Source organism: Gopherus flavomarginatus, chromosome 3 (assembly GCF_025201925.1).
Source record: "Gopherus flavomarginatus isolate rGopFla2 chromosome 3, rGopFla2.mat.asm, whole genome shotgun sequence".
In the NCBI taxonomy this organism is placed as follows: domain Eukaryota; kingdom Metazoa; phylum Chordata; order Testudines; family Testudinidae; genus Gopherus; species Gopherus flavomarginatus.
Window position 1 is genome coordinate 284,810,605 of NC_066619.1, and position 13,991 is coordinate 284,824,595.

The window sequence follows — 13,991 nt, forward strand, 5'->3', positions numbered from 1 at the left end:
TTCCACTTCCGGAGATAGGTTGTACGGGCGGATTGTGTTCTGCTGTGTAGGAGAACCCTTTGAACTTGGTCGGAACAATCTAGTTCATGTTGGGAGAATCATGCAGGTACCATGCTTTGAGATGAAGTATGGGGAGACTGGGGTGAAGAAGCTGGCCATGTTGCTGTGGTAACAGGTTCAGGATGAGAGGCAGTGAGATCAGTGGTCAAATTGACATTCTGGTGAGGAAAGGAAACAACAGTTGTCTTGGCCAGGAAGGTGCAATCAAGATCACTGTGGCAAGGTCCGTTTGCATCTTTATGAGGACCCTGTTGAGAAGTGGTATTGGGGGAAAAGCATAGAGTAAGTCCTGGTGCCATGGGATCATGAATGCATCTCCAAGGGAACGTTTGTCCAGTCCCACCCTGGAGCAAAAATTGAGGCATTTAGTGTTTTTCGCAGTTGCAAATAGATCTATGGTTGGGTGACCCCAAGTGCAAAATATGTTGTAAATGATTCTCTCGTCTATCTCCCATTCGTGCTCCGAAGGGAAATGCCTGCTTAACTCGTTGGCAGTGGTATTCACCACCCCGGGGAGATAAGCAGCTGATATGCAGACGTGGTTCGCAAAGCACCAATTCCAGAGTTTTATGGCCTCTGAGCAAAGAGAGTGGGATCAAGCCCCTCCTTGCCTGTTTACGTAGAACATGCAGGCAATGCTGTCAGTCATTATGCATACATGCTGATTTTTGATTAGTGGCAGGAAGTGGCAGCAGGCATTTCGTACAGCTCGAAGTCCTAGAACATTGATGTGCAGGGAGGTCTCGGAGGGAGACCATAGCCCTTGGATTATTTGGTGAGAGATGTGGGCACCCCAGCCTGTGAGAGATGTGTCAGTAGCCATTATCAGAGTTGAGGAGGTCTGGAGGAAGGGGACTCCAGAGCAGAGGTTGGAGGGGACTGTCCACCACAGGAGAGAGTCTTTGACTCGGAAGGGTATGGCCAGAGGTTTGTTTACCAAGTGCACGTTCGGTCTGTAAAGCGTGGCCAGCCAAGCTTGGAAGCACCTCATGTAGAGATGCTTATTCTGGACCGCGAAGGTGCACAAGGCCATGTACCCTAGTAGTTGCAGGCAGTCTCGGGCAGTGACCTGAGGGCTGTCACGAAGTTTCACAGCCAGTAGTTTTATGGTATTGAATCGGTCGGGTGGGAGAGAAGCTTGCCTGGTTCTGGAGTCGAGGTACACTCCTGTAAACTCTAGGTGTTGGGTAGGACGTAATGTGGATTTGTTTCTGTTTATTTGCAGGCCCAGAGATTGGAAGCAATCGATGGTGAGTTGTGTGAAGCGGAGGGCTTCATCGTACGTGGAGGCCTTGAGAAGGCAATCGTCGAGGTAAGGGAATATTATGACCCCTTTTTTTCTGAGGTAGGCAGTGACTAGCACTAGGAACTTCGAGAAAACTCAGGGGGCACTGGAAAGGCCAAAGGGTAGAACTCTGTATTGGAAATGCATTGAGCCGAGGGTAAAACGAAGGAAGCGTCTGTGGGCTGGATGGATAGTGACGTGAAAGTAGGCATCTAGTAGGTCGAGGGCTGAAAACCAATCACCCTGCTGCAGCGCTGGAATTATGGTGGTAAGAGTAACCATTTTGAACTTCTGCTTTTTGATAAATTTTTTGAGCCACCTGAGGTGGAGGATCGGTCGCCATCCTCCAGTTTTCTTTTCTGTTAAGAAATAATGGGAGTAGAACCCTTTCCCCTTGTAACATTCGGGCACGAGTTTTATAGCCCCCAGTTGAAGGAGATGTTGCACTTCTTGCTGGAGGAGTAGCTCGTGAGAGGGGTCCCTGAAGAGGGATGGGGAGGGTGGGTAGGTGGGGGGTAAGGAGAGGAAGGGGATAGAATACCCAGTTCTGATGACCTCTAGAACCCACTTGTTGGCGGTAATGTTCTGCCATTGGTGCAAAAATGGCCGTAGGCGGTGACCAAAGATAGTTGTAGGCGGTGCATTGGCTGAAGTCGAGACCATGTTTTCGAGACCCTCGACCAAAGGTTCAAATCTGCTTATTGGTTGGAGGAAGTTGAGGAGCTCCGGAAGAATTGGGGTGACGCCGCTGGTATCTCGATATCTGGCGCTGGTGTTGCTGTTGTTGTTCCTGAGATCTGTTGAAATGCTGAGCATATGGGGGGTAGCATGGACAGTGGTAAGGTTGATATCTGTACTGTCGCCTTCTGGTCGTAGGGGTTTGGATTCCTAAGGACTGGAGAGTTGCCCTTGAATCCTTCATTGAGTGAAGAATCTCATTCATTGTGGAAACAAAGAGTTTATCACCACTGAAAGGAAGATCCTCTATTGCACTTTGAACCTCATGAGGAAAAGAGGAAGAGGAGAGCCATAAACCTCGGCGCATGACCACTGCAGTATCGGTGGATCTTGCTGCGGTATTGGCTGCATCCAGAGCTGCTTGAAGAGCCGTGCGTGATATGATTTGGCCCTCAGAAACCAAAGCTGTGAACTGTTGTTTCTTTTGATCTGGAATGTGTTCAGTAAAGTCCATGAACTTGATATAGTTTTTGCGGTCATACTTTGCCAGAACAGCAGTATAACTGACAATTCGAAATTGTAAAGTTGAAGAGGCATACACTTTGCGACCAAGGAGGTCCAAGCGTTTGCTCTCCTTGTTGGCTGGGGTGGAGCGGGAATATTGTTGTTTGTTCCTTTGGTTGGCTGTGTCCACTACCAGTGAGTTTGGCACAGGATGTGAGAAAAGGAATTCAGAGCCCTTAGAGGGAATGAAGTATTTACAGTCCGCTTGTTTGCAGGTAGGCTGGCTTGTGGCTGGAGCCTGCCAGAGAGACTTAGCCGGTTCCAGAAGGGCTGCATTGATTGGTAATGCCAGCCTGGACGAAGAAGAGGGTTGCAGAATGTCCGTTAGCTCATGTTGTTGGTCCAGAACTTCCTCTAAGTTGATTTTAATCTCACTGGCAACCCTTTTAAAAAGGTCCTGGAATTTCGAAAAGTCATCTGAAGATGTTTGAGGGGAAGGAAGTAATGCTTCTTCAGGCGTTACTTCAGTTGCTGCTGAGTCAGGGCAGGAGTTAACTGATCCTGCAAATGGGAGGGTGCTGCTAAATGTGTCATATCATTTGGACGTTCGTCCGGTGGTGCCAAGCAAGTGCCGCGCCTCGTTGAAGTGGAGTAGCAGGTGTGCTGCCAAGGAAAAGATGCCCATGGGGCCCAATATTGCCCTGGTGGTGGGAAAGGCATAGGTGGTGCCATCCAGGGGTTCCCATACCAGGAGGCAGGATCTCGAGGATATTCTGAGGTAATTTTCCTGTGCCCACGGGTGACAGGGGTCTGAGGATGGGAGTCTGTATACATCGAAAAATAACCCTGTATTTCAGGTTCCCCTTCACTGGAGGAAAGCTGTTTAGACCCTGAATCATTCATAGGGGAGAAACAGTCCTTAAGCAAGGGTGACTGCAGCATAGGTGACACCAGGAGGTCACTTGACTGGGTAAACTGCAGCGCTGAGACAGCTGAAGGTGAAGGCTGAAGCTGATAGAACTGCTGTGAGGGAATCCAGGTCTGCAACGCAGTTCTCAGTCTTGGCTCAGTGCCAGATGGCGCTGTCAATGTCGGTGCTGGAGCAGGTGCCATGCTATTAATGGCAAGCTGCGGTGCCTCAGCACCAGAGCTTCGCGCAGCTGCCGCAACCACGGGCGGGTTTGGCGCAGTGCCTGAGGAGCCCGGCTGGTTGAAAGTGCTTAAGCAGGGGAGCACAGGTAAGGAAATAGTAGATCTGACTGGAGAGGGTTTGTGTCTGAGGGTTTCTTTTGCATTTGACAGAAGGTGCCCTCTTTTTGCCATTTTCTTCTGCCTTTTTGAAGCGGGATAGCTGTGGCGGTGAGCGGAGGCAGAGTCTGCGCCAGGGTCTGAGGCTGACACTAAGGATTTTTGAAGTAATATGAGTTTAAGTTTTAGCTCCCTGTCTTTTCTCGCTCTGGAGTTTAGTTTAGTGCAGTGAGCACATTCTTGGGGTATGTGAGTCTCCCCCAAGCGTTTTATGCACTGTGCATGTCCATCCGAAAGAGGAATAGGTTCCTTACAGGAGGAGCAGCACTTAAAGCCTGTGAAGCCAGGCATATCTGAAGCGGCTGCCGCTGAGAGAAAAAAATATATTTTTTTTAAAGGTAGAAAAAGGGCAAATAACACTAACAAGAAACTAGCTAACTACAAGTTATTTTAAGATGAGGAAAGAAATTCTTTAACGAGTCTGCTGAGCTCCGTTTCAAGCCGGGGACGGTAGAGAAGGAACTGAGGGAACCGGCCGTTCATGCTCACTAGAGGTATACTCGGGGGGGGCGCAGGCTCTGTGCATGCGTGGCCAGTACGAGTACTGCTGCACAAATCTCCGATCAAAGGCGCAGGGGCGCACCGACACCTGGAGTGGAGCACCCACAGGGACATCTCTCGAAGAACTAATAGCTCACTCCTCATTGATATTCTTGTAGAATGTGTATACGTTGTGGGCATTGGGATATATGCTCAGTTATGACTGAAGTGCGTTTAAATCAGGCATGCTGTGGGAGTTGTGAACAGGTCTGCCTTAGATATGGAATATGTATTTCATTCTCTGAGCAGCCTGATCTTCAGGCAAAGACAATGAAGGTCCAGTTTTACACATTAAGTAAATAAAACTATTAAGCTAACAAGTACGGGAAGCACATGGAGCACTCCAGGTCTCCTTCCTCGCAACTCGAATAAACTTTATTTTGAGCGGCAGCCCTCAAAAGAACCCATTTCAGAGGTTTACTGGTCCATACAGACAGGTCTGAACCACAAATGATAGGTAACTGATTGTATACAATATCACTGTATTGTATCTAAGAGTGTCTAGAGTGAGGCCTTTTCTTAAAGCTAATGACACACTGCTGATTAATATCATTGTGAAATGTCTGTACTAACATGACAGGAGGAAATAGAGATACTTAATCATATTATGTTTTAAAGACTGTAGCTAACTGGGGATAAACAGGTTGCTTCCCAGGCAGCAGAGAAGGCAGCTATTTACCTGTCGCCTATGTAAATTAAGCATGGTGGAATCAAAACAATGGAAGCCCTATCCACATACAGGAGGATGGGAAGCCCACAGGAAGGGAAAACCATCATGAGATCATCCTGCCTCTTGAAACACTCATTGTAGGCTAGAAGATAGATGCAATGACAGAATCTATCTTTGAGAACTATCACCAGACAGACACAAGGGAACAGAGCTCCTGCAAGCTGAGGAAGACGAGTTCTTCAAGCAAGGGGCTTGAAGTCTCTGGGAGCTGAATATAGAAAACTGCTTAGATAAAGATCTTTCACTGAGGAAGACATGGAAAGCCAGATCTTTGTTCTTCTGTGAAAGGTCCTAAAGGAGAATCAGCCAGGGCTGGGAAGAAGGACTGGTGAGAGAAACCATCTTGAACAAACCCTGTACCTAGATAGATTGCTTTAGACTTGCAGATGCATGTTTTCACTTTAATTTGCTTGTAATCCTTTCTATCTTTACTCTTTTTACTTGGCATCACTTAACCTAGGTCCTTTTATTCATACCTGTGTTTTATTTTTACTATAAACCAACTCAGTGCTGTGTGTAAATGGAAGGATGTAGTTACTCCAGTTAATAAACTATGATGTGCTTTTGTGTCTCTAGAGGAACAAATGAACCTTAGTATTTACCTGAATTGTCCAGGACAGGGCTGGACCTGGCAGGGGACATGGTTCTGGGGAAATGGGGACAGGGAGTGTGTTGGGTTCACCTTGCTGGTTGGAACCCAGGCTGGTGAAAGCCAGAGTGGGGCTGTAGACAAGCTGCTGAGTTCAGAGCTGCTAGCACATAGACACTTCAGGGTGTGACCTGCATGCTTTGTAGGCTGGCTGGGAGCATCCCAGGCTGGGAGCTACAGCAGCAAGCCAGTGTAAGGCACCCAGGGCTGCAGGGCAAGTGGTGAGACAACGGCACACTGCTCTGAACCGCACTCCAGCATGTAACTCACTTATTGCTGAATATTTGTATTATGATACCACCCATAGGGCCCAATCAGGATCAAGACTGCTGGAGGCTGTTCAAACACTCCTTGTGCTGAAGTGTTTACAATCTAAATTGACAATGAAGATGGGAGAGGGGAAAGGGATGAGGTTGTCTTGTCAGATGCTTTTTGTTGTTGTTGAGATGGTTTGCCATTCTTTGATGAATAGGCCGCATGTCAGAAACATATTTTAAAGGAGGTTTGGATAAGAGAGTGGAGGCATGGTGGGTGTGAGCTGAAGGGAGAACGGGTAGTGATAGGGGACTTCAACTACCCAGACATCTGCTCGGAAAACACGACAGCAGGGCAAGTTGTGGGAATTAATTGGAGGCAACTGTTTATTACAGATGGTGGAGAAAGTGACTATGGGAAAGGCATTCTAGATTTGATTCTGACAAATAGGGAGGAACTGTTGAGAATTTGAAGGTGGAAGGCAGCTTGGGTGAAAGTGATCATAAAATTGTAAGAGTTAATGATTCTACGGAATGGTAGGAGGGAACACAGCAGAATAAACACAATGACCTTCAAGAATGCAAACTGGAAAACTCAGAGAGTTGGTAGGTAAGATTCCCTGGGAAGCAAGTTTAAGAAAAAAAGAGTTCAGAAGAGTGGGCAATTATTTAAAGAATCATAAGGGCACAAGAGAAAACTATCCCATTGTGGTAGGGGAGATAGGAGCATAGCAAGAGACCACTCTGGCTAACCAGGAGATCTTCAATGACCTGAAACTCAAAAAAAGAGGAAACTAGGTCAAATTACGAAGGACAAATATAAAAAAACCACACAAGCAAGTAAAAACCTAAGGCAAAAAGCAAGATTACACTAGCAAGGGACATAAAGGGTAACAAGAAAACATTTTGCAAACACACAATAAGCAACAGGAAGATCAAGAACAGGGTAAGCCTATTACTCCATGAGGAAAGATGATAGCAGAAAATGCAGCAATGGCTGAAGTGTTACATGCCTTTTAAAATTTGTTTTCACCAAAAATGTGTGCAGTGATTGGACAACTCTCATAGTGAACATCAGTGCAAATGGGGTAGAATCTGAAGCTAAATACGAAAACAAGTTAAGAAATACTTAGATAAGTTAGAGGTCTTCAGGTTGGCAGGGCCTTATGAAATACATCCTAGAATACTTAAGGAACTGACTGAAGAGATCTCTGAGCCACTAGCAATTACCTTAGAGAACTCGTGGAGGACAGGAGAGCTGTCCAAGGACTGGAAAAGGGCAAAAATAGTACCTGTCTATAAAAAGGGGAATACGGACATCCGGGGAATTATAGACCAATCAGCTTAACTGCAGTATCCAGAAAGATAGTGGAGCAAACAAACAATAAGGTGGTAAGGAACAATCAACATGGATTTGTCAGGAACAAATCATGTCAAACCCTTTGACCGGGTAACAAGCCTTGTGGTTAGAGGGGAAGAAGATGATGTCATATAGCTCGATTTTAGTAAGGGTTTTTACTGTCTCATGTGACAACTGGCACAATTGGCTGGAAAACCGTACTCAGAGTGGTTATCAGTGGTTCCCAGTGCAGGACACATCGAGTGCAGTCATGCAGGGATCTCTTCTAGGTCTGGTTTTATTCAATATCTTCACAAACGATTTGGACAACGGCACAGAAAGTAGGCTTATAAAGTCTGTGGAAGCTAGGAAGGGTTGCAAGCACTTGGAAGAACAGGATTATAATTCAAAATGATCTCAGCAAACTGGAGAAATGGTCTGAAGTAAATAGGAAGAAATTTAATAAGGACAAATGCAAAGTCCTCCACTTAGGGAGGAACAATCAGCTGCACACATACAAACTTGTTGCTCAGTAACTGGATACACCTGGAGGATGACCCCTGACACACTCAGTGGATGAGCACATTAGCCTGGTCATTGGCCACATACATTCTTTAATCTGCCTAGCAACAGCTGTGTGAGAAAGCTCCCCTACCCTTAAGCCAGAGGTGGCCAACCTGTGGCTCCAGAATCACATGCAGCTCTTCAGAAGTTAATACGCGGATTGTCTAGGTACCGACTTCAGAGCTGGAGCTACAGTTGTCAACTTTCTAGAGTACCAGGGGGTGCTCACTGCTCAACCCCTGGCGCTGCCACAGGTCATGCCCCCACTCCACCCCTTCCCACCCCCTCCCCCGAGCCTGCTGTGCCCTTGCCCCTCCCCCCCGAGCCTCTTGAACACCACAAAACAGCTGATTGGGAGGTGAGGGGAGGGAGAGATGCTGATCGGGTGGAGCTGCTGGTGGGTGGGAGGTACTGGGAGTGGAGCCGGGGGAGCTGACGGGCTGCTGACGTATTACTGTGGCTCTTTGGCAATGTACATTGGTAAATTCTGGCTCCTTCTCAGGTTGACCACCTCTGCCTTATGGTGCCGTTATGTTCCAAACTGGAGAATGAAGAAGTGTTAAACTTTTCTACAGGTTTCTTGCATTTCTTAGATGTGAGATGAGTTCACATCTTGCCTGAGGAGCGACAGGATTAGAAGAACTCTTTGCTAAAAACAACAGGCTCATTAATTTTAGTGTTCACTTTAGGGACAAACTCAGAACAAAGATGCGAATCAAACTTGCCTGAGAAGAACTGCAACAAAGGAGGAGGAACTAAGGCCATGTCTAAACTGCAGAGCCTATGCTGGCATAGCTATGCTGGCACAGCCCAGTAGTGTAGAGACAGCCTACACCAATATAAAGTTTGTCTGCTGGTGCAGGAGCACCACCTCCCCAAATAACGTTAGCTCTGCCAACAGAAGCACTCTCCTGTTGGCACAGCCGCATTGGTACTGGTAGTTTTGCTGGCAGTGCTATTTTGCTAGGGGTGTGTGGTTTTTTCATACCTCTGACTGACATAACTATGCCGGCATAAATTTTAAGTGTCGATCAAGCCTAAGAAACTAGCTCTCTTATTCTCCGGGCTGAGATTACAGCAACATTAAGATGAGGAACTTCATAGAAATGTGGTGTATGGGTCCAATGAGAGGCCCCATATGAACCTAGAGAACAAGGGACGTGTAACTATACGGCGCAAGGGTCTCTAATAGCCCAGACAAAAAAGGTGACAGACGTGGGTGACAGCCAATGCCCCTCCTTCAGTAGGGCTGCAGAGAAAGCAGTGGCTGAGTTCTGTGGCGGAAGAGGTAACTGCTGATGCCTTCCAGCAGCATGCCCTGCACAGCCTACTGCAGAAAGAATGAGGCTGGGCGGCTGACCATCATAACTTTGCCATATCACAATTAATTTTCACTAGGGCGCTTCTCATCATAGACTATTTCCTTGCCAAAGTTAAATTTTCTACCTAGCTATTTCAGGGCTAGAATTATTTTTTTTTAAAAGACAGAACATTAGCTCCCATCATCCTCTTACTCTAAAATTACACCTATCAACAATCTGAACTATATTTCATTTCCGGTTGTGATGCAGTTTGAGCAATGAGTGTGATGGAGATTAAGCATATATACGAGAGGAAGGATACCTCACTGGTTCGGGTCCTGCCTAGAACTTGGGAGATCCAGGTTCAATTCATAATGGGGGTCATGTAAGTAAGTGATTAATAAGAGTATTTTATTTTACACAAGCATATAGGGACGATACAGAAGATTTAAATGGAGGCTTGAATGGTATGGATGAATTTGTACAAGTGGATCATCCCTTTGGATGCATCTAGTGTATTGTGCCAGGATGCCTCTTCCACTCAAATTTACAAGCCAATATCCTCCTCTTGCTCAGGGATGCTCCTGAGGGCATTCTGCGCCAAATAATTAAAAATCCTGAGCACAATATTTTAAAATTCTGCAAAATTGTGCAAATTCTATTTGTCAAATAAATGTGGAGGCTCCACCATGGCATTGGGGGGCACAGGCCACTGGCTGCACAGACGTGAGCAATCACTGTGCAGCTCCCCAGACAGGACATGGACTCAGCGATGAGACTGAACCCAACCTCGACACAGTGCAAGGACTGGGCCTACCCCAGAAACACCCTAGGGCCCTGCCCCCCTATGCCAGGTGCACCAGGTGTGGGCAGGCAGAGTCAGCAAGGCAGGACCCACGTTTGGAGGGCTTAGTGTGGGGGGATCCAGGTGTGAGTGGAGAGATTCTGTGTGGGGCAATCTGGGTGTAGGCAGCTCAGTGGGGGATCCAGGTGCAGAATCTGGATGCACAGGGGCTTGTTGGAGGGTTCAGGGTGCAATGTTAATGGGACTCTGCAGGGAGTCCAGATGAAGGTGGTTGGGGCCTGGGGGGAGGAGGGGGTGTCAGTGTGTGTGGAGGAAGAGCTCGAAAGAGGGGTCTGGGTGTGGGGGCCTCAGTGGGGTGGGGATCCACGTGCAGCTGGTTGAGGCTTGGTACGGTGGGGATCCAGGTGGCTCGTTGGGGTAGTCCAAGTGCAGGGGGAGTGGGGCTCATCAGCAGGGGCCATGGATGCACGGGGGAGCAGCTCCCTGTACAGTTATCCCTCCTCCTGCAGTTAAGGAGTGATGGGTGCCGAGACAGAGAGAGAGAGAGTGAGTGTGTGTGTGTGTCTGTGGTGGCATTTCAGAGCTTCCTACAGCCAGGGGAGAAATTTGGGAGTGGGTCTGACATGGCCCCAGATGCCGTGCAGGGAAAGAGGAAGTCTCGTCCTTTCCAGCCCAGCCAGGACTAGAAGCCGAGCCCCGCACAGGGAAGGAGCCACCAGCAGGGTCTTTCCCAGTCCTACCATACAGTAATTTACCTCTCTGCTGGCTGCCAAGAGCACCCGAAACGCACTGCTGAGAGAGGTTGCATAATCACTCTTGTGGCTTCCCTTTGCCTCCCCATCAGGAAGTTATTTTTCTGAGGGGAAGCAAAGAAATCTGCAGGGGACAAATTCTGCACATGCACAGTGACGCAGATTCCCCCAGGATTAATACATTTACTCTGTATAGGGTGTTGCTTTCTTTGTAAGCATAACAGGTAAAATTGCAGTAACTTGTTTACACCCTACTATAATTCTAGCAGAAATTTTCAAAGGCATAAAAGGGAGGTGGGCAGCCATCTCTCCATGTAAGTTAGGTGCCCAGCACCTCACTGGGCACCTTTGGAAACCTCTCCCTTTGTAACTGCTATTTTCAACAAAACCCAAGTTTTGCATCTGCTACTTTTCTACCGTTAATATATCAGACTTTATAAAAAAAAAAAAAAAAAGATGAACCAGTTCCAGGGCATTGTCCTTTTTCAGAAGTCTACAAGACTACTATTTTTTTTTTTAAAAGTCACCTGCTTAAAAGTTACAGCTGCATAACAAATAATTTTAAATTGAAAGCTGTTTGGCATACTTTATTATTGTAACTGGAATAAACAGTTTTTGAAAACTAGGTTTGAAAGTTGTCACAGTTTACCCTGGAGCATGTTGTGTAACTGATAACAAGACCTAACTGTTGGAAAAACATTTGCCATTCAGAAGTTTTATAAATGCTTTCCAACACCCAACTCTTCTATAGTAAACCATTTATCATATCCATTTTAACATCACTTTTCTGAACTCTTGAAAAGAAGCTCTTCATTTTTTAAAACTCTCTGGGCCAAATTCTGCCCTCTGTTACACACACGCCTCCTCCCTGCCCACTGATTTCATCACACAGAATTTGGCCCTCCTTTCCTCCCTCTTTTTAACGCAGCCTGTATACTTCAGTAGAATGCAGTAATTTACAGAGTGAAAAATCAGATGTGTTGTCTCCCTGGATCCATGCTTTTGAGGGAGATGTGGCCTGAGTTTCACAGGAATGCATGGAACTACTCCCCCACTTTCCCAAAGGAATATGCGCTTGCAAATGCCCGATGGACTGGACTTTGCTACTACGAGAGTTCTATCACGCTAACAACTCAGCCTTGGATCTTTCTTGAACGGACTCAATTACACTAAAAATATCTGTACCAATGATATGATGTGACTTTTAACGCCTACCAAATCTTTGCTTTGACTGGTGGGAGCTCTTATTCAATACATCCGCAGGACAAAGATTATGCACAACATTATCCATTCAACATTTAAGGTTGTTAATGTGGGTCTGATAGGAAAATTTCAGGCAGCAATCTAGGTGAAAGGTAAACACTCAAAGCAGAGTCGATTGCTCTTAGATTCAGATATGTTGTGGAAAACGGATAGGAGGGGAGGAGACGAAGGTAGCAAGAATGCCTGAAGTATGTCTAAGACATAAATATCTAAAACCAAGCCAAGCATTTCCAGATAGATTGCTGACTGTTCTGCTTTCTTTACTCAAAAGGCCTTTCATTATTTCATGGAAGAAGACAGCAACACCTATTTGCTCAGAATAGTTAAGCATTAAGCTGAGTGATAAACATTATACAGGGTAAATCTAGGGCCAGCTCCAGCTCCAATGACGTAAGAACAAAACTGCATTGATTTCAAAAGGTGTGGGATCAGGCCTTTAGAACACATGAAACTACAGTGAGCAAACAGATTTTTCCATTCCATGGCCAAACTGAAAAATCTGAAGAAAAAATATCAGTTAATTCCTCAAACAAAATTCAATTTTGATTAGAAAGAAAAACCAGAGAAGACACTGAAAAAATGTTTGGGTGAAACAGACATTTTGTTTCAGAAATGTCAACTCAGAATGAACCATTTTGACATTTCCACAATTTCTGTTTGCAGTTTTTTCAACTGAAACTATTCAAATTTGACCCGAACTGGTAAATAATTGATGCCTCAAATAATATTTTTTTCAATCAATTTACTGTTCTCGGAAGACAATTCACCCAACTCTACATGAAACATGTGAAGATTGAAATTTCAATAGCTAAGATCTGCAAAGAAACACTAAATCTGGATCTCTGGAAGAGCTTCCATAAATCCTCTACAGTGATGTAGTAAACTGCTAAACATGAAATTACACCAAACACAATCACATGGTGTTAACTATACAGTAAGAACATTTATTTCAACACTTAAGAGCTCTCTCCCAAGCCAGATGATTTGATATAGAAATCAAAACCACCATACATTTTCTTCTGTCTTTGTCTACCTTGAACTCAAATTTATACAACATCAGAGCTTGTTTCTGAAAGAAAATTACAAATTAAACCATAACAAAAGACACAAAATTTACTGGACCCTAAATTAAATTGTTTTAAAGAATTCTTCTCTCCTCCTGAGATCACCTGGAACTAAGTTCCTCTCCCTCATCTTCCTCCTCATCTTCCCCATCCTTTTGCTTGGCCATGAATTTCTGTGGGGAAAAATATTTTAAAACATCTTACTTTGTAGCCAATGACAAGACACCACGGTTAACACTTTATTCTCTCTGGCAGGATATGCATCATGTTCTAAAAACAATGCACATTTACGTGTACTAAACATCCAGAATCTGACCAACTCCTGATATTGACTAGACCCAATCTCCACCAAAGTTTGCCAGTTAATTTTGCCTAGAGACTCTCTCATCTTCAGGTCTGCTGGTCAAATGCACTTATCAATGCTCCTCTTACTCTCTCAAATCACACACCTGCACCACCAGGGAGATGATGTAAAGGACTCCTAAATTAAATTTTCTGACTGTCAAATTAGTATCTTAAGTTACATGTGAAGCCATTTTAATCACAGTCTGGAGCCTTGAGGACTCACATATTGCAAGGCTAGGCTCTTATGGAGATTTGCGAAAGATGGTAAGACAAGTAATATCCCTCCCACACCTTCGTAAGAGGGGAAGATATCACAGATAGGATTTCTCAGCATTAAACTCAATGATCAGGGTCATTAAGCGGTTAATAATTTCATTTCTTCAATTTAAAATATAACTTCAAGAGTGTACTACAATTTTTATTTGATCTACAGAACATAGCCATGAATGTTATGGTATTGAAAAAAACAATATAATTTGCATCTTTCTGCAACTGGTTTACAAACCATTCTTTTCACCTAGAACCTGTCAGATTAGCAAAACCACTACCT

At 45.3% G+C, this 13,991-nt stretch overlaps 1 protein-coding gene across 5 annotated transcripts in view; it reads right to left on the minus strand.

The window, feature by feature from the left end:
* Positions 1–12,950: 12,950 nt before the first annotated feature.
* The window catches only part of ZNF638 (zinc finger protein 638), a 66,798-nt gene continuing 65,757 nt past the window's right edge, over positions 12,951–13,991 (minus strand). For all 5 annotated transcript variants that reach the window (XM_050943278.1, XM_050943279.1, XM_050943281.1 and 2 more), the window contains one exon: positions 12,951–13,269. In XM_050943278.1, the coding sequence (XP_050799235.1) occupies positions 13,198–13,269 (72 nt within the window). In that variant the 3' untranslated portion in view covers positions 12,951–13,197. The remainder of the gene's footprint in view (positions 13,270–13,991) is intronic.